General features: G+C 49.0%; 7 protein-coding genes across 7 annotated transcripts; 2 read left to right on the top strand and 5 right to left on the bottom strand.

Annotated features, from left to right (window-relative positions):
- Window positions 1-479: 479 nt before the first annotated feature.
- Window positions 480-1,139, bottom strand: N7457_001801 (uncharacterized protein; the record flags this gene model as incomplete). The annotated part of the gene is made up of 3 exons (XM_057172847.1): window positions 480-590; window positions 677-759; window positions 821-1,139. 3 exons carry the CDS (start codon window positions 1,137-1,139, stop codon window positions 480-482), a joined length of 513 nt encoding a protein of 170 aa, XP_057036750.1.
- Window positions 1,140-3,717: 2,578 nt separating this feature from the next.
- Window positions 3,718-4,122, bottom strand: N7457_001800 (uncharacterized protein; the record flags this gene model as incomplete). The annotated part of the gene is made up of 1 exon (XM_057172846.1): window positions 3,718-4,122. One exon carries the CDS (start codon window positions 4,120-4,122, stop codon window positions 3,718-3,720), a length of 405 nt encoding a protein of 134 aa, XP_057036749.1.
- Window positions 4,123-8,573: 4,451 nt separating this feature from the next.
- Window positions 8,574-9,493, bottom strand: N7457_001799 (p24 family protein; the record flags this gene model as incomplete). The annotated part of the gene is made up of 4 exons (XM_057172845.1): window positions 8,574-8,584; window positions 8,710-8,989; window positions 9,049-9,237; window positions 9,347-9,493. The coding sequence occupies 4 exons, from the start codon at window positions 9,491-9,493 to the stop codon at window positions 8,574-8,576; spliced, it is 627 nt and encodes a 208-aa protein (XP_057036748.1).
- Window positions 9,494-9,852: 359 nt separating this feature from the next.
- Window positions 9,853-13,837, bottom strand: N7457_001798 (ubiquitin-specific protease UBP15; the record flags this gene model as incomplete). Its single annotated transcript, XM_057172844.1, has 10 exons — window positions 9,853-9,962; window positions 10,031-10,466; window positions 10,535-11,661; window positions 11,723-12,650; window positions 12,707-12,815; window positions 12,869-13,058; window positions 13,114-13,271; window positions 13,337-13,481; window positions 13,645-13,765; window positions 13,829-13,837. 10 exons carry the CDS (start codon window positions 13,835-13,837, stop codon window positions 9,853-9,855), a joined length of 3,333 nt encoding a protein of 1,110 aa, XP_057036747.1.
- An 893-nt stretch (window positions 13,838-14,730) lies between these two features.
- N7457_001797 (protein kinase PKP2) lies at window positions 14,731-16,214 on the top strand (the record flags this gene model as incomplete). The annotated part of the gene is made up of 3 exons (XM_057172843.1): window positions 14,731-14,843; window positions 14,905-15,024; window positions 15,083-16,214. The coding sequence occupies 3 exons, from the start codon at window positions 14,731-14,733 to the stop codon at window positions 16,212-16,214; spliced, it is 1,365 nt and encodes a 454-aa protein (XP_057036746.1).
- Window positions 16,215-16,468: 254 nt separating this feature from the next.
- Window positions 16,469-17,104, top strand: N7457_001796 (YqaE/Pmp3 family membrane protein; the record flags this gene model as incomplete). The annotated part of the gene is made up of 3 exons (XM_057172842.1): window positions 16,469-16,580; window positions 16,786-16,861; window positions 16,930-17,104. 3 exons carry the CDS (start codon window positions 16,469-16,471, stop codon window positions 17,102-17,104), a joined length of 363 nt encoding a protein of 120 aa, XP_057036745.1.
- Window positions 17,105-17,427: 323 nt separating this feature from the next.
- On the bottom strand, window positions 17,428-18,311 carry N7457_001795 (signal peptidase complex subunit SPC3; the record flags this gene model as incomplete). Its single annotated transcript, XM_057172841.1, has 2 exons — window positions 17,428-18,064; window positions 18,166-18,311. The coding sequence occupies 2 exons, from the start codon at window positions 18,309-18,311 to the stop codon at window positions 17,428-17,430; spliced, it is 783 nt and encodes a 260-aa protein (XP_057036744.1).
- Window positions 18,312-18,355: the final 44 nt, after the last annotated feature.

Here is an 18,355-nt window from a genome sequence, read left to right as displayed (position 1 = left end):
CATTCACCAGTAGGGTCCATTCTCGGAGGCTGTAGTTTATCTTTGCTTTGCCCTAAACACTCCGCGAAGAGACAAATTCCCGAGATAAGTTCAAATGCATAACTAGGTGAGGTAACATGTAATAGTAATATAGTAATACTCGGCAAACTTCAATACATTTGAATATGACCTAGTGCATGGCATATACTACGTATGAATGATCTCGGAAGTTGACCACAGAAACGAAATCAGTCCGTAGGGGGTGTCTGTGGCAAATGACTAGATAATCACCTGTGAAATTGTATATAAGAAGTTTATACGGAACTACACATCGTGATCCCCAAGAATCAAAAGTGTAGAAGTAATATGGGCGAAGAATTAAAAAGAAATGAAACCAAAAAGTTTCTACCGTGCTCTGCTTACAATCTCCAGTCTACAGAAGTGTACGTCCTCACTCTCAAATCATGTCGCAAACCCCCGACATTATCGGATAGTTGACATTAGGTGAGAGTGTCCATGATCATATCAGCCTGAGTCTCAGAGCTCTGCCCTTGGTGAGAATAGTAGTTCTTCTTGACCTGCCCGAAAGGCTTGCAAGCATTGAGCGTTCCCTAGAAGAGAGATATGGTCAGTTAGGTATTCTTCTTTCAAAGACATGCTATAAAAAGAAAGACGGAGAGATAAGAACGACACTTACATCACCCTTGTTATCACAGCACATTGGAGAATATCCATGTCCGTGGCAGGTACCAGGAGCTTCTCTCTCAGGCATTTTCTTGCCTGTGAAAGTCAATGGAATTAGTAAGTGATGACGAGGATGTAGGCTGTGGAGGAAACATACATTGGAAAGACAGAGACGAGCTCACTTGCAGTCCACCGAGGATGGGGACCAGCTCGCCAAGAGACTTGGCAACATCCTTACCAGTCTGCTGCACAGACATGCAGCACGACTTGAACTTATCCTTGGGACATGTGTAAGCCTCATAGGGGTTGGGCGTGGAAGAAGGCGAAGCAGAGGCGGAGGCAGAGCCCGAGGGGGTTGGCGAGATGAGGGGGGTGGACACCGAGGGTGTAGGGGTTGGCCTTTCGCTTGCCATAGGGATAGCAGTAGTGACAGAAAGGAAGGCCGTAAGGCCGGTGAGCAGAGTTGTGAAATGCATTATTGCTGGATTGCTGATGTGTGGTGTGGTTGTGTAGGTACCGAGAGTATAGACGTGCTATCACGCTGCGGATGGCTATGGCTAGGATATCTGAAATGAGGGTGAAAGTAGAGAGCGACTAAAAGAGCGTGTATGGGCCTCCAGAAACGAGACCGAAAGGAATGAGTGGAAGAAGACCGGGTTGGTTGTCGCACGATGTTGTCGTTCGTGGCCGATGAGTGTCGATGGGGAGAAGGAGGAGATGAGTTTCCAACGCAGAGAGTCTCCAGATGAGTAGCCCTTCCAGCCACTGGACGGAGTAATTCACACGGCATCGGAGCCAATTTCCTTTGCTTTCCCCCTTCCTTCGGCTCTTTGGTCGAATCCCGGGATTCCAGGGGGTTCATCCCTCTGCTTGAAAAGGTAAGGCCCAGCTCTCATTTGCTACTCATTGGATGCTCTAGAATTTGCACGCTCAGCACCAGCATCTCGGACTTTGAGCTCTGGTATGTGGGCTCTCCTCTTGGCCTTGATGTTGTCTCTTGGGTATCGCCGTTCAAGGGTCATGTCTTCCTATTTGGGCCAGTGCAGTAGAGACACTGAATGTTCACGTCCGATATTCTCCCAAACGTAGTAACTATCAGCTATTCCAAGCTGTTTCTCAATTCACCTGAGGGCCAACTTCAACTTCACTGTGGATGAACTGGATTCCCATTCGGATGTATGCAAGGGGTGCATTAATCACGCAGCTCTTCGCACTCAAACCCTCTCGGTAAATTAGCTTGGACGGAGTATTCTTTCTCCTTATTTTGACCAGAGCAGAGGAAATGAATAAACGAGCGATCACGGACACTATCCAGTTGCCATCTATTGATGACAATATCAACACCACATCGGAAGTATATAATCCTACCAATGCCAACAGAACAACTGCAAGTAGCTTTCCGTTTGATTAGAGAGACTTGTTTGGTTAGATAGCTAGCTTCAAACTGCTAGTAAGTTGAGTTCCAACAGTTTGAATTGGGAAAATATGCGTGTATGCAGTGAATATATATACGCGGTAGTCACTTGACCTTGGTTCTGCATCAGACCGTCGCCATACTGTCAACTGTTTTTTTAGTTCTCGTATTTCCAACTTCTATATATATCATTTGCAAGGAAGTCCATCTACATCCCGTAGATGTATATGCCACTTCCTAGGATACCCCGTGTCTAATACACGAAGATTTCCCGCATCTCCGAGGAGATCCTGCATATGCATCCTGCCAAAGTACCATGCAGAACAGCCATCGGTCAGACCAAAGACAATATGCAGCAGACCTAAACGACACAATTACAACGTGTCGCATTGGGAAGCCCGTGTTCAATGCAAGCCACAATGCCACGGTTGATCTGACGTCAATTTGCCTCGGAAGATCAGCCGTGTTTCAGCCACCAACTCGGGGGAGTGTATTTGGGAAACATAATGTCGTAGATTGCGCTTTGGACCTAACATCATGCCTCTTTTACACTACGCGATACTACGACACCAGTCTCTAGCCATAAAAAGACAGGAACCCAAGACAACAGATAGAAGAAAGACAAATGTTCCAGTTGTCGCGCATAATAGTACAGGTCATCAATGGCCAACATGGCCAAGTCACATCGTAACAGGGTATTCTTTTTCTCTCGAGGGACAGTCCAGTATCCTCGACTCGGAGAGTGTGTTGGTTCATCGAAGAATCAAAAAAAGGCAAAGATCGCTCGCTCGCTGATAAAAGGTACAGATACAGGTAATGTACAGGCCAATATTCCTTCGCAGAAGGAACATTAAGCGCATGGGGATAAGGTTAGCATAAAACCAGACCCCGGAAAAGTGGACAGTGTATGGAAAGTGTTCGAGATGATGAAATATCGTTTGTAGACTGCTCTCAAGTCCAAGGAGCAACGCCCAAACAGCCACAAATGATGAGAAGCCAAATGACAATGAGCCAAATGAACGACAAGAAAGAAGAAGGCAAGGATGGAGAGTCAAGTCATCAAGACGACTTGCTCTATTTGGGCAATTTTTTTGTAATTTGGGGACGTGAAAGGAGGGATGGCGATGATTCACGACCAAGGGTCCTGATGAGGCGCAATACACGCAGTGAAACCACGCGTGATCCGGCTCCGAGAGCCAACGACGAAGTCGACCGACAGAGAAAGGACGCTAAGGATCAATCGATATCCTGGAAATGCTATGCAAAAGTAAAAATCGAACAAAAGGGGCGGAAAAAGAGGGACCATTTCGCAGTGACCTCGAGTCGAGGGCACCGGGAAATCAAACCGCAAAAATTCGCTATATCGCTTGAAAGCAGGCACGCTCTCCCGCGCGAATCTCATAAAACTCCGCAGAAAATTCTGCTTGTAGGAAGGCATTGGCTAAAACATACCCAGCTGTTGATGGTCCCGGGAAGGACACCATCGCCAATGCTGCATCATAAATAACGTGAGGGTATCATCATGATGCCAGGTCACGGTCTGTGTAGAGTGGGACCGCTAGAATATCTCCCATTAGACTTTTGGCATATTGGAGCGAGTGAACCGAAAACAAATACATACCCTGAGACAGGGTGCAACCTTAGTACCTGACGGTATTAGTCCCGGCCATGTCACGAGAACTGACCTTGGCGCCGGCAAGGTGAGCTGCATTGTTGACAGAGGTGGGAGGTCCGTGAGATTGACTGCTGCTATTGCTGCCACTCGAGGCACTGCTGCGACCACTTTGGCCACTGCTTTGGCTGCTGCGACTGCTCGAGCCGTTGCCACGGTGAGAGTCATCCGTGTCAACAAAGGAAGACATTTGACGCTGAGTATATTGCAGCATAGACCGGTTGTAATCCTCAAGTGAGGCACGAGCGGGATCCAGCGACCGGTAAGAGTCGACATGAGTCTCACTGGCCATGTTATCTATCCCACCAGAGTCCGCTGGAAACATGGACTGCATGTTCTCAGCGGGCTGATGCATTTGAGCGGCGTGAGTCATGGTGGGAAATGTCTAACAGGTCAGAGGGTTAGCTTAAGTTGCAGGCCTAGATGAAAATCAGTGCCCGAAGTGCTGTGCGCTAGCTTCTGGATGAGTTTATCGTTTGTACGCTGTGATATGCGACGATTGAGGCATGAAGCTGATGTCTAGGACGATCGCCAAGGGTGGGGGTTGAAGCCGTGGGTGTCGTGAATAATAATAATCCGGAACGATATGGAGTACTGTATTCTCAGGTAATTCAAGTATGCTTACCTGGGATGTCGGAACAAATCAGAGTCTAACCAGGTTGTCTGGTTGTGTTGGATAGTAATGATACTGATGGTTGCGGCTGAGGCAAGATAATGTGTCGTTTGTACGAAGGCGTGGAAGTCCAACGGGCCAAGGATACGAAAAATTGTATGGGGCAATTCCAGGAAGTTAGGGCATAGATACGAAGAACAATCGGACCCATTTTGCGAGTAAGGGTATATATAAGACATCCAAGGCTCCACAAGGGATTGTATGAAATCACATCGGTGGGTGATCAAGATGGCAAAAGCACCCGACTTTGCACTCTCTGATAGGCCAACACAGGGCCTCATTTCTCCTGAGAACGCCCATGGTCGACACACGAGATAATCAAGCGATTACACCGAGCGGAGTACGGTGACATCATTGGCCAAAAGGGGGGAGGGGGAGAGAGGTGGAGGAATATTCTCTCCTAGGCGACATCATAATAAGCATGAGTACCCCCAGTCTGCGAAACGTCTGATGTACACCGTAGGAGACCGTCGACCTGGCAGAGCATGGGGTGGAGTTCAGTTATCCCAGAGGACGTTATGAAAAAAAACTAATCTCCACATGGCCATGAAGAGTGGTGAACTCTACCAGCGATATTATCAGCTGGCCCACCCACAAATGGGCTAGAGTACTCTGATGAGGTCACTGGGGAATGTGGATGAATGGATGGACCATTGAGAGCTGAAAATGTTCTGAGATCGGCACAACCAGAGTGCGGTCCCCTGCAGATCTTCGCCTGACGTCTATAGGACGAATCATAATTGGAATCATCATGACTCTTTGAACGTCGAGGCCCATCTCACATTCTGTACCGCTACGGGATAGGGTGTCCTCGACACTCGCGGAAGAAATGTGGATATCCTCGGTGGAGTCCTTGAGAGAAATGGTAAACTCGTTCCTCCGTGGATCGGGGTAAAGTGACCTGGAGCTTCGGGTGAGTACTCCGTACAAACTAAACCGATAGTCAGCCCAACATGCATGCCAAATCGATGTACTCCATATATCGAAGTAATCTATGTGACGCAGAACAGCAAACGCGTCTGCGGCGTGGAGAAAAACAGTGTGCTGGAGCTGAGGCTCAGGTTAAATGGAGCCATGTCGTCATACTCTGAGGCATCGGGGCGATCCGAGCAATCGATGTCCATCGGCTACATCCACTCCCTGCAGGAACCATACAGAGCATCGCGGGTCATGGAAATGAAAAATGGATTTATATCTCTCCGTTGATTTGACGGTTTTCAGAAGTGGAACGTTCCTCTTCCGGAGATTGACTATGGGCCCGAAACGGATCCCACGAAGTCCATGGAGACTTACAGCCACGATGGAGACATAGTTGCAGTGCTGGAGGTTTATTTGGCCCTTGGATGAGTTTCATTCGTTGCGGAAATACTAGACACGAGCAATCGGGGCGATGGAGATGTGGAGATGAGCGTAAGACTTGGGAATGTGCCAATTTGCCGCCTGGGTTCATGCCTGAGGCAGCATGGCACCTGACGTCAGGGAGCCCTCATTAAGACTGTGACTCTCAATTTGTATATTGACCATGAGTCTACCTATCCTAGTTGGCTGCAACTCTGTCTAGATCGAGGGAGATGATTCATATACGCTCATACAGGTACTCAATTCAGGAAATCCCAAAGCTATGGGCTGATCATGGTCGATGTTAGCGACCAAACTGGGACCGAACACAGAGTTCCGCTAAACCCTTCGTTTTAGATCGCAGTGACCGAAGGCAGAGGAAGTTCTTGGCCGGAATGAGTAACCCGCATAGGAGCCAGTGACAGGGATGTTTGCATACAAAAATACGGGGACTGGGAAGATCAGTCTTTGCCATCCAACGGACTCGGGACGAAAATTGATGCCAGCGGGGGAGGCAAATTACTGTACGATCGGCATGACACCAAATCCATTATATCAGAGCATTTCTTACTGATGACGCTCAATTCCAAGATGCTGCCGAGTAACATTAACGCGAAGTCGGCGCTCCCAACATCCAGCGTATAGACTCTGCTTCGCCACCAGAGACGTTTCATTTCAGAGCAACATAACGTCAGGCAAGCTATTGCAGAACAATGGATCTAGATATGATATTGTGTAAAGTTCTGATTGGCCATGTGGTATTCCGACCAGGCATTCCTTCTCAACGTTTCGAGTAAGAATCAATCTAAACTCCCCTAACTGAAGCGGGTCTATAACATACAAGACTCGTCGTACCCCAAAGGTCGTAGACTGCAGAGTCCTCCTCTCGCCAGAGGCCGTGAAGAAAATTTAGAGAAGAGGGCTATGATGCCTGTGTGATATCAGGGTTAATATCAGACTTGACGCACAGTCCGTACCCCGTGCTCCGTACAGTTTGCATAGCATGACACTTGTGAACCAGCCCCTTACTAGATGCAATCCAGACTCATGGGGATTGCCCGCCACCACTCCGTACCTCGAGCATTTGGCCCCATCGATATGACAGCATAGGAGATTGTACCAACGGCCGAGCATGTCAAAATTTTCATAGGCGTTTCAAGACAAACATACAGCATGGTACGGACCATACCAGTGCGCGCTTCCAGATTCGTCAGCTCAAGTCCAAAGGACATACAACGTATCGACTTTGTAGCCAGGCCATCGCAGTCCACTTTCCTTACTTGTCACATTGAAGTTTATCTTATCATTCCTGTGAATTCGTAGGGATATGACAAGCGTCGGACTGCCCCGACACGAACACAACGCACTGCCTGCCGATCAATTGAGGGAGTCAGATATTGGAGATGAATCAATACCAGTACATCCTAGATGATATCACACCCAGCCTTCAATGGCGATCCATACGCAAAAGGAGACCGAAAGGCATACGTTTCCGCGAGTATATGAGGTCACTGCAAGCATTCTAATATCCTACAATGCTGCCTCACGTCATAAGATTCGCATTCTTCTCACAGAATCAACGTCCCTAGTCGTATTCTGTGACAAAGATATCACTCCACAACATTATTCAACATCTCACTCGGCCATGCGCCCATCGTACAATGTGGGTACATTTCTGATCAACATGTTTTGAATAAATCCGTCTCGAAAAATGGATTTTTCCGTAGCTCGACGGCAGCCAATGCATTAGCGTCCAATGATTCCTTGGTGATATGCGCTTGCCATCTGTGACACCATATCTCTTGCACACGTCGGATTGTCGCGCGAAGCTCAACATTCATCGATGTGCGGAAACCTCTGCTCCACTCCCTGGTCTCAAAAAATAGACCATTTCCTTCTGAACTAGACCATTACTCGGAAACTTGTTCAATTCCTGCGAGAATGCGTTGAGGATATTGTGCCCCATAGGCTGTAGCCGATTCCCCGACTGAGCCGTCATCCGACATGACACTTCTTGACAGAGAATATTGTTGACAAAGTCGTTCATCGGTCTGGACTCCGCAACAGACCATTTAGGCTCTCGGATGAAAATACCGCTTCCCAGAGAAACCGGTTATATCCCTGCGGTCGTGTAGCAACGAGCGATATTGCCTTTCCTATCGCGCTGGGTTCCCATATTTCGCTGAATATCAAGGATCCCTCATCGGTCTCGGTCGGCGACAGTGCACACGACTAGAGATTGTCTTCTGCCAGAAACCGGTTCCATCCCTGTCAGCATTGAGCATTTCGAGGTTGCAACCATGCAGTTACCTCTTTCATCATACACGGGGAGGAAAAAGGTCGACATCGGTCTCGAATCCACAATGGAACATCCAGGTTGCTGGGATGAGGAACCGGTTTCAGACCCTCGAGCATGGAGCATTGAGCGGAGCGCAGCGCGTACTCCGTAGAACGTGGACCATTGAGCGTCTCAAACAGCTTTGCTTTTTCTTACGCTTTTGCAGTGCCTCTTGGTCTTGCCCGGGGGCCAATCGATTTTCCCCGTAAGTCTCAACTCCCCTAATACACTGTAGGCTTCCAGGCCCAGTACGAATGGCCTGTGAAGTCATATATTCTCCGAAATTGGGTTGCCATCGTTCGTTGTACGATGAACGGACCACCATGGCTCAACGCCAACTATCATATCAAGGTTTCCCTCCATTTTTTTGATCAAACCCAGACAACATCATAGATTTTGCAGTTAAAATAACTAGAACAACACGCCAGAAATAGTAGTAAAATGCATCATATTATTCTTCATGCTCATGCATACATCACACGTAACCTGTTGCAAATTAATGTCACTAAATATTCTCCAAATATAACACCCAGCAAGACCATAAAAGCCCAGAAACGAGCATCTACTGCCTTCATGTCCAAGCGGCAATGGGGGAAAGGAAGAAAACATACCTTTCCGAGCGCCCTGGAAGAAGAAGCGCACAACGAAGACCTGCAACGCGGCCATGGAAACCATCATCAATGACTCAATCACACTGAAGTTAAAGATCCGACGCTCGGTACTGCGTACAGTACTGAAGTTTCGGTTCTCTCGGGTGCGGAAGTATTTCTGGTTGCGGGAGACAGTTGAGAGCTGAGCGGAGAGCTTGTAGATGGACTCCTCCAAGCTGCTGGTTTGTTCGGGGCTGGCACCCTGGCGAGAGGGGAGTTGGGCGCGCTGCTCGTTCTCAACCTGCAAGTTCATTAGTACTTGCTGCCTGCTTCTTTGAGCTAGATGGATATGGAACGTACCGCAATCTCGAAATCGACCATCTTCTCGGCGAAAGTGGACATCTCGTTGTTGAAGCAGAAGGTATATTCACCAAGACTCTGTGCAGTGAAGACGAAGTCACCCTGTCGTTCCTTTGTTCCATCTAAAACGATCTTGCCGCCCGGTGCGGCGACGGAGTAGTCGACATCGAAGGAACCGCCGGATTGGACCTGCATCGCACATCAGCACTCGGCGTCACCATATGCACCCATACCTCCGATATGAGAAAGAGGATATTTGCAGATTGAATGTATCGGATGGATAGTCAATGGAACCTACCGCGAAATAGAAGGCTATCTTGGCGTTGGTCTGGTCAACCTTTGTGTAGAAGCATGCTTTCTCGTTCGCCTCGAGTCTGTAGGTGAGGGCTGTTGCGGTGACGGATGAGACCAGGGAGGCCAGGCCAGCAAGAAGAGCGAACCGCATTGTGCAGATATACCGAGAAGATGCCGTTGGACTGGGGGATGTTATTCGCTTCAGGAGGTGGTGTTCTGGCCAGCTTTCCAGGTTGACCTCCGGTGTTTGACTTGTTTGCATCCAAACAAACTTCCACATACATCGGGCCTTTTACTGCTCAATCATACTTGACACAGGGACGAATGAACTATTTGCCCTCATCATATAGATGGGACTGTCTTCTACTTAGGCTGGATACAGAAAACATAAGAAAAGAAACGAAAAAAAGGCATGATCATCGCATCAGGCGGTCGCTGCTCATGTACCGTATCGCAGCATACAGCCCTTCTTCAACTCGTGAACCCCAGCGCCAGAACTATAACACTTGTTTAACGAATGGAGAATCCATCACTCTTGCCCCAGAAGCTCCGACTCTTGTTGGCATGGTCAAGACCCAGATAATCATCAGCGCCAGCTGCTACATCCGACAAGATATCACCTGAGAAGCGTCAGTCAGCATGAAGGAGGTAAAAACAGTGCGGGGATAATTGAAGCAGAGGTACTCACCATCTTCGAGATACTTTGCGCTCGAGAAGGATGTACGGGGGACCACGGCGAACTTGATCTTCTCGAAGTTCTTGCCTTTGATCTGTGTGCGTGCCGAAAGACGCTTCTTGGTCTCCGCGAAAAGTTCTCCGGGCTTCACAACAAACTTGAATGGAATTCCGTGTGTCCGGTTGGGCTCGCGATCGAAGCTGAATACGCTAATTACGCGATCCTCGGCATCCAATTTCAACTCTTCCGTTGGAATCTTTTCGGCGTAGAGTGTGGCGTACTCGTTGATGACAGCGACGTTCTGTTCTTCTCGAAGCTCCTTGTAAACCTTTCCACTGTGGGTTTCGGCCACCCGGATCTGCTCATCACCCAATTCTAACTTTTGCCGCAATGCTGACAGAAGATCTGCCACGGTGCCGCTGCGGGAAACCAAGACCTCCACATTCTCCTGCGTAAATGTTAGTCGTTTGCCATGATCGTGGATCGGTTTCAATGGGGCATGCGTAAGACACGAACCTCTTTGGCAATACCATCTGGGAGCCATGTCACTTTGAAATTTTTCTTGCTCTCATAGTCACTCAAGCTCATATCTAGGATCTCATAGTACAAAGCGTCTGCTCGGTGCATAGTGTACCCATAAGCACCATATTGACCGTTGAGGATTTGAGAAAGGCTCTGGTTGATGTTTCGCTTTAGGAAAGGCTTGGCCTTGCCGGTATTGGCCATCACGGGCGCGAATCGAAGATGAGTCTCGTCCACCTGGAGATGCTCACCAACCTTCTTTGCGAACTGGTCATATGTCATCTTGCGGCTGAGAGCCAAAGAAAAGGTGTCCCCTTCGTTCGTCTTGATTGGGGCAAATTGGACTTCCATGCGATTCAGAAGGTAGTCATAGAATTGCCGGGCATCTGTGTAAAGTGCCGCGGCTGGCAGTTCCGATTCCTTGATTGTTCGCTGGAAGGTGATGATGTCGCCGTCCTGAATTTCGGATTGCTGGAACGTCTGCTTGGGTTTCATAACGTCGATCATGTTATGCTTGATCTCTTCAAAGAGCATGAACTCTGTACCCGCAGGCCAATCCATCCTGGAGAGAATTGTTGGGGCCAGCTCGCTCACTTTTTGGGTCTTGTTGACGTAGACAGAACCAACACCAGTCAAGGTTTGGGCTGTGATGTCAAAGTTCTTCAGGAAAACGACGATTGAATCACTATCAGGCCATGGAATAGGCTGTCCATCTGCACCGGTCGATGCCACCTCCATCCACAACCGGAAAAGCTGGCCTTTCGTGCCGAATTTGGTGTATGCCTCTTCCAGGGTCATTCCTTGATCCCGGATCACCTGATCGGGTCGGGTGGTCTTGTTCTGGCGATTGACCATGACCCAGAATCGAATGGATTCCGCCTTGAGGCCTCTTTCATCGGCAATTTCTTGTGCAAATTCTTTGACTTTCTTGGCACGCAGGACCTTGTATTGCTTAGGAAGTGCGGGATCCTCCGCAGGTAGGTCATTACTAGTGAGATCAAAGCCGTGGTGGTTTTTGAACGAATCATCGTTCAGGACGCCAACGTTCATGTAGAGGTGTGCTTCTTCTCTCTCCTTCTTTCGACGCAGCAGCTCCGCCCGATCTTCGGACAATCGCTTCTCTATCGAATTATTAGCCGACCAATGAATCAATTAGAAGTACACTGGAATCTCTGAACATACCAATGTGAGAGGGCACATCATCCTTGGTGACGGGGAAAAACACATCGTCCTGTTTCGTTTTCCTGACATAAACCAACATGTAGGCGTTGTTTGTGCGGATGGCGGATCGGCCTCCGGTGACTCCATTCGTGCGTTGCTGAGAGTCTCCGTAGTTCTCATCCAGAACTTCCTTTTCAGTAGCTCGGTTGACTCGGTCGTCGTCGAAGCGATACCAGTGTCCATCCTTTGTGGGCTTGAGGAATGCATAGTAATGCCCAGCATCAAGGTTACCGCTGTGCACGAGCACGCCGTGCAATTGGTAAACCCAAGACTCAGACTTATCGGCGCTCTCGGAAAGATAAGGAGCAGCATCGAACTCCATAGGGAATGTGTGATAATCGTTGACCTTAGCCATCATGTCGAGGTTAAGGTCGTATTCGAAACGCTTGAGGTGAAGATGCAACACGGGAGGGAAACTCTCGAAAATGACGCCCTTCTTAGCGTCTTGCAGGCCATATGGTTGTCCAGCTTCGTATTTGTTTTCTCCTTCCAATGTTTCAACCTGGATGTAATCTCTGAAGCTGTCATCCAGGGTCTTATTACCGCGAACATTGAGCTGAATATCCCAAAAGTCTTCTACGCGAGAAGACTCGTAATCGACATTGATGCAAGAAATGTATGTCTTTGTTTTCCCAACGAACAGATCTGGCAAAACCTTTTCAGCAACAGTGTCTTTCATCTTGTGTTCCAACCGTTCCATAAGCTTTCTTGAAAGCTCCTGTACATCTTGCTGTTCAAAAATCTGACTAGATTGCCAGCCAAAGGATTGTGTGAGCTCAGTCGTGGAAACAGCAGTTTCATTTGTCTGCAAATTGAAGAAGAGCCTCTGAAGGGCCCACGCGCTGTTCTCGCGGGAAGCTTCCTGGTCGGTCGGTATTTGATACACAGCCTGGGAATTCCATTAGTTCTCATAGTTAGTCTAGAAACATTCGATATGTTTCATACCTTGCGGAAAGCATTTGTGAAATAGAGCGACTGCAAGAGTGAGTTCAAGTAGCATGTAGCTCCCTGATTCCTCAATCCCACCATTCCGGTCTCCTTCTTGGAGTCGTAGCTACAAATGAACACGTTAGCCTCACCCGGAAAAATCATCCGAAGAGAACCCACTTTTGGAAACTATGCCACAGGACGCCTGTGGGATCTTTCACAACACGAACATAGGCGGTGACAATGGCCTCATCATCCTGCACCAACGGGACGCTTTTGCCCTCCCACGCATGACTAAACAGGGCCTTAAGGTCGGAGAATCTGGTGAAACCCCAATCACCCTCCTCGGCCGTGAACCGGTGGGTTGCGACTAGATCCAACTTAGCTTTCTGACTGCGCAATTCCCCAAGATTTGAATGTCTTACCGTGGTGTGTGTAAATGGAAGGATCGTTCACATTCGACAACACTAGCGCGAACTGCACACAGGCGTACCAGTTCTCCGGGGGTTCGCCTTCCCACGCGTGTTCGAGGTAAAATGAAGCATACTCGGTCTGATTGCCGTAGGGGAAGAAGAGGATGCGCCTATTCTCGAGTTAGATCGGATGACCGCACAGAGCCATCCAGGCTAAGAGATTTCATGCACCTACCACGGGGAGCCACCACACTGGAAGATAGGTCCGTGTGATTTGCGATCCATCTTCCGCCAGTCTGACAGGCGCCATGAGTTGTAGGCCTCGTCTAGGGTTTCGAGGTCCGGGTTGTGAGGAAGAACCTTAGCCATCATAGCCGCGTCTATACCCATCGAGGCTCTTGGTCAGCTACCACACTGGGACAAACAAACATGGATTGCATAGCTTGAAGGTGATCTTGCCAGACACCTCACTTTGTCCAGCGAACGTATCGAATCACCTTCATGATTGTGATTATAGGCAAGGGGAAACAACAAAGAACGTACGGTCATCTGCGGTCGGTGCGGACTCGGGCTCATCGGACCCGGACCGGGAGACGACGACGACATCGGTCTTTTCGGCAGGATACTGATCATAATCGTCGACAAGCATGTCGTTCTCCGCGAGCTGGTAGAACAGGGTTAGTCCAATGACGACACTAGCGAGGGGCACGGTCGGGGAAACTCTCACGTTTTCCATCGCGGAAAGCGCCTTCCCGTTCCGGAAGGCGACAAATGTTGTATTTTGGGTAGAAGATGTGTGAATAAAAGGGAAGAATGCAGGGGAGGAATATACTGTAGGGCTGGTGGTGGAGGAAATTCTGCTGAACCCGCAGAATAATAAGGGCCGGAGCTAGCGGTGGCGGAGCCTCGAGGCTCGGCAGCGATTGTTGGTTGGACCTGGGGTTTGAGATGAGTGTGAGATTGGTTTTTGACTAGATGCTTATTTCGCCTGGAAAGTCTTCATTGGGGTTTGACTTTGCTCTCGATTCACTGAGGTAAATGAGTAAGTCTGTCAAGGTGCGTAATTGGAGTGGTGCATTAATATATGCACGGTATAAGTGTGTACAATGGAAAGCCCTGAAGACCTATTCGGATTAGTCCTATATATTCCTATTTATCCTACGTATATGGCTACAGCTAAGAGTATTCCGAACTCTCAAAAGGCACCTCGTTCTACATCTTGATGAATGTTCCGAAATATGTCAGATCTGCCCTCAGATGATGTCTCCAATGCTGCACGAGCTGATCCACTCGGTCTTAGCCCGTGCGGATGAGAGTCCCTCAGATCCGAGGCAACTTCGGGCAGAGACGAGAATGCAAATCGTACGATTCCGACCGTTGCTATATTTGGCGAGATCCATATACACCCATATATATGTATATATATATGTATCCGGGGTATCATATCAACATCCAAAAGAGAAAATCAACGTTGCAGTCGAAAGGTAAAGCCCATGGTGTGTTGACCGGTGTCACATGCTTGACTCACCGCCCGCATTCCCAAACTCTCGAAGTCCCAACTGCGCGCGTGCGCATGATAATGAGTTTCTATATGGTCTATTTACTCATTGAGTACGTGAAGGGGGCACAATGAGGTTGCATAATCCAGCTAGGAGCTGGCAGCTCCTTCAATCTCCGCCCAAACGCTTCTCTTCTGGAGCTTATAACCCGCCGCCATGGCGCCCAGTTTCTGCGATAGATGAGTACGGATGACTCACTTCCCTGAAGCTTGAAATCGCGATGCTGATTTGAGTGCTATGGCAGATGGGTGAAGCGAGCTATTCGACCTATTAGTCTCCGCCAGTTGACCTTCTTTGGTCGGACCTTGACCGAACCACGACTCATTAGCTCCGCCAACTATGTGCGGACCGAGCTTCCTACTCGGTAGGTAGGGCCATAATCTGCAGTCATTGGGAATATGCTGATCGTTGTGGCTGTATAGCCTTGCACATCGTCTGCGAGATATCCAGCAGCTGCCCTATGTTGTGGTTGCGAACCCCCATCTCACCATTGTATACGAGCTCTACTACAAAGCGTTTGAGAAGTTCCGAGTGATTCCTGAAATCCGAAGCCTGGAGGACAATGATCGTTTCTGTGATACTCTCAAAGAAATGCTGAGAGAGCATCTGATTGCAATTCCCAACCTGGCAATGGGAGTGCTGGAATGTCGCAACCTCGCTCCGGCGGACGAGATGGACCGGCTGATGAACACACTTCTCCGAGCGGTATGTAAAGCCCACCCTTCTATCTACTTCATAGCTGACGAGTATTCCTTCTGGCAGAGAATTTCCCGCCGAGTCATCGCAGAACAGCACCTAGCTCTGACCGAGACCTTCAACTCACCGTGGCATTTCCCGGATTCCCACGACAGAATGGATATGAACGCAGACTTCGTGGGGGAAGTGTTCCTCAAATGCAAGGCTAAGGAGGTGGTCGAGGGATGTGGGAAGGTTGCACAGGAATTGATGCGGAATATATCTGGATCGAACCAGATACCCGCCATCACTGTCAAGGGCCATGTCGATGCAACCTTCCCGTATATCTTGAGCCACCTTGAATATATCATCGGGGAGCTTCTCCGCAATTCAGTCCAGGCAGTCATGGAAAAATATCATGATTCGACGGAAACGCCACCACCCATCGAAGTGCTCGTCTGTGAGACGCCGCAGCATGTGATCATGCGCATATCGGACCAGGGAGGAGGAATTCCTCGAGAGATTCTCCCATATCTATGGTCTTTCAGCAAAGGCCCTCGTACGCAATCCCGGCTGGAAAATCTCGGACAGGTCCCTGCAATGGCGGCGACAATGCAAGAGTTGAAAGTGTCAAACGAACTCAAACATATTAACCGGGATACATACCACGAGGGATCCCTGGACACATTGACGTCACGACCACCCAATCTTCGTCTAGGAATGGGACTCCCAATGGGTCGAGTTTATGCTGAGTATTGGGCGGGCAGCTTAGAGTTACACAGCCTGGAAGGATATGGAGTGGATGCCTTCCTACAGATCTCGAAGCTTGGCAACAAGAACGAGCAAGTCACGACTCGGGCGGCAATTGATGCAGTGTAGAGGTTCAGACTGGGAATATTACAGGAAATTGATTCCCAGTACCTCCACGTCTTCTCCAAGTCCGTGCAACGTACCTGCCGTCCACTGCACCTGCCTTCGTACACAAACACCGCCACATCTTCTGTCTGTGGCGGTGCCCTCTAGCTCGGGATGACGTCATAGACTATGCGGTCAAATCAGCTTCACAGCTGCCTTCAGCCCTACAGGTTCTCATAGTCCCAAGTCGATCTTCTGACGTCGTGGCCAAAAACAACATGAAACGCATCAATTCCCCCGTGGATGACAACGTTCCTATTTATATCTTCATCCTCCTCTTTATCATTCCCCTTCTCAGTTTCCTGGCCACCACCGATCTCAGACAACATCGTTCTAACAGATCTGACCCTGAATAACAACCTTCGAATCTAACATCAACCCCAACGCAATCATGGCCGGCACTTGCTCGATGCTATGTTTGATTATCGTCACCATATTCAGTCAGTATTTCCATGCCAAAACATCCCCACAGCAATCCCCACATCAGCTTATCCAGTCCCCATCGCAATGCTCTATGTACTAACAGATCAAACAGTTCCTCCACTTGGTGTCTTCTTGATCTCAGGCTGCGGCGTTGACTTCTGGATCAACGTTTGCCTCACAATCCTCGGGTGAGTATTGAAACAGCTATACACATCAACCTCGTCACATTCGAAAGCTAACCAGCGGCATCTCCCAGCTACTTTCCCGGACACATCCACGCCTTCTATCTGGAATATGTCTATTATGATCGTCGCAATCGTGATCCACTCACCCGTGCTACTCAAAGGCCCGCACCCGGCGTTTACTCCAACCGAATCCAGAATGGAGGCCATCATCACACACACGCAGACCGAAATTATGGCACCCTGTGATTTTCCTGCGATGAATCGGAACTCTTTCGAGTATGCTTGATGACACATGCTCCGGTAGCTAGCATGTACTGTGACTTTGAACCTAAGCGAGTCTTTACTTTTGCTGTATCAATAGCGTCGATCCTTTTCTTTCAGATGACTACCACCTTGGAAGAAGAAATGAACCCAGGATAGTTTTTCACACCAGATTGATTAAATACTCTCATGTATCATTTTCAAAATGCGACTGTATAGGATGGGCACTGTAGCGTAAGCCCAGAAAAGTAACCAAAAAGAAAAAAAAGCGAATCCCAACTCCCAATCTCAATGGTCTCAGCCATGACTTATGCACTAGCCTTCTGGGCCTCCTTAGCCTTCTCCTCAGTAGCAGCCTTTTTATTCCCCTTCAACTCAGGGAAATCAAAAGGCTCACTACTGACAATTGTGCCTGCAGTCCGGGGCACGGCACCAGTACCAGGCGCCCAGAACAGAGCCCCAACCCACGGCTGAACATTCCAGCCAACATGAAGTGTGACATTCTGGCGCTCCGCAAGACGACCGGTAATATCACTAACCTGGTACTTGCCCTTCTGGCCACGCAGCCTCAAGACCCCGGGCGCCGGAGCGTCCTTCTTTTTCTTGACAGACTTGGATGGCTTAGCATGGCGCTTGGCGTTCCTTTTCGCAGCTGAAGCAGCCAACGAAGAAACAGATTCAGGAACATGCGCAAGGACCTTGTCTTTCAGGACATCCCAGGAATACGGCGACGGTGGTGCGGAGATGATGGTATCCCAGATGATTGTTTCGGAGTCGCGGACCTGCGAGCCGGGCTTATCGGATGAGGAATAAGTGGCATAGACGTAGACGAAGAGCTGTTTTGTGTTCCAGTTGAAGAGCGGGCTCAGATCGGCGTCGAGATCGAAGCGGAACTGTGCGTATTCTTCGCGTTTCGTCGAGTAGTAGTGCGGCCGGCCTTTGACGCTATTACACCGGACAATGACTCTCAATCAGTAAATTTGTTTCTCTTTGCAGTCGCCGTAGAATATAGGGGCGAAGGAATATGAAGATCGCGATTCACTTACACCTGCACGTTCTTTAGTTGCACGGAGGCATTGGTCTCGTCTGCTGGGAACAGGAGTACTGAGACGGCTGCCAGGGCGCTGACAACCAGCGCGACTGTAGTGAAGAAGCCGAATACAGCCTGGATGCGGTTCAAAGAGGAATGCATGGTGTGTTGGTCGTCGAGGCAAAGATGAAGCCAGCTGGACCTGT

This window comes from Penicillium paradoxum, assembly GCF_028828445.1.
Source record: "Penicillium paradoxum strain IBT 22861 chromosome Unknown utg000002l_segment0_segment0, whole genome shotgun sequence".
NCBI classification, from domain to species: domain Eukaryota; kingdom Fungi; phylum Ascomycota; class Eurotiomycetes; order Eurotiales; family Aspergillaceae; genus Penicillium; species Penicillium paradoxum.
Note: the sequence above shows the minus strand (reverse complement) of the source record. Positions and strands in the feature narration are given on the sequence as shown.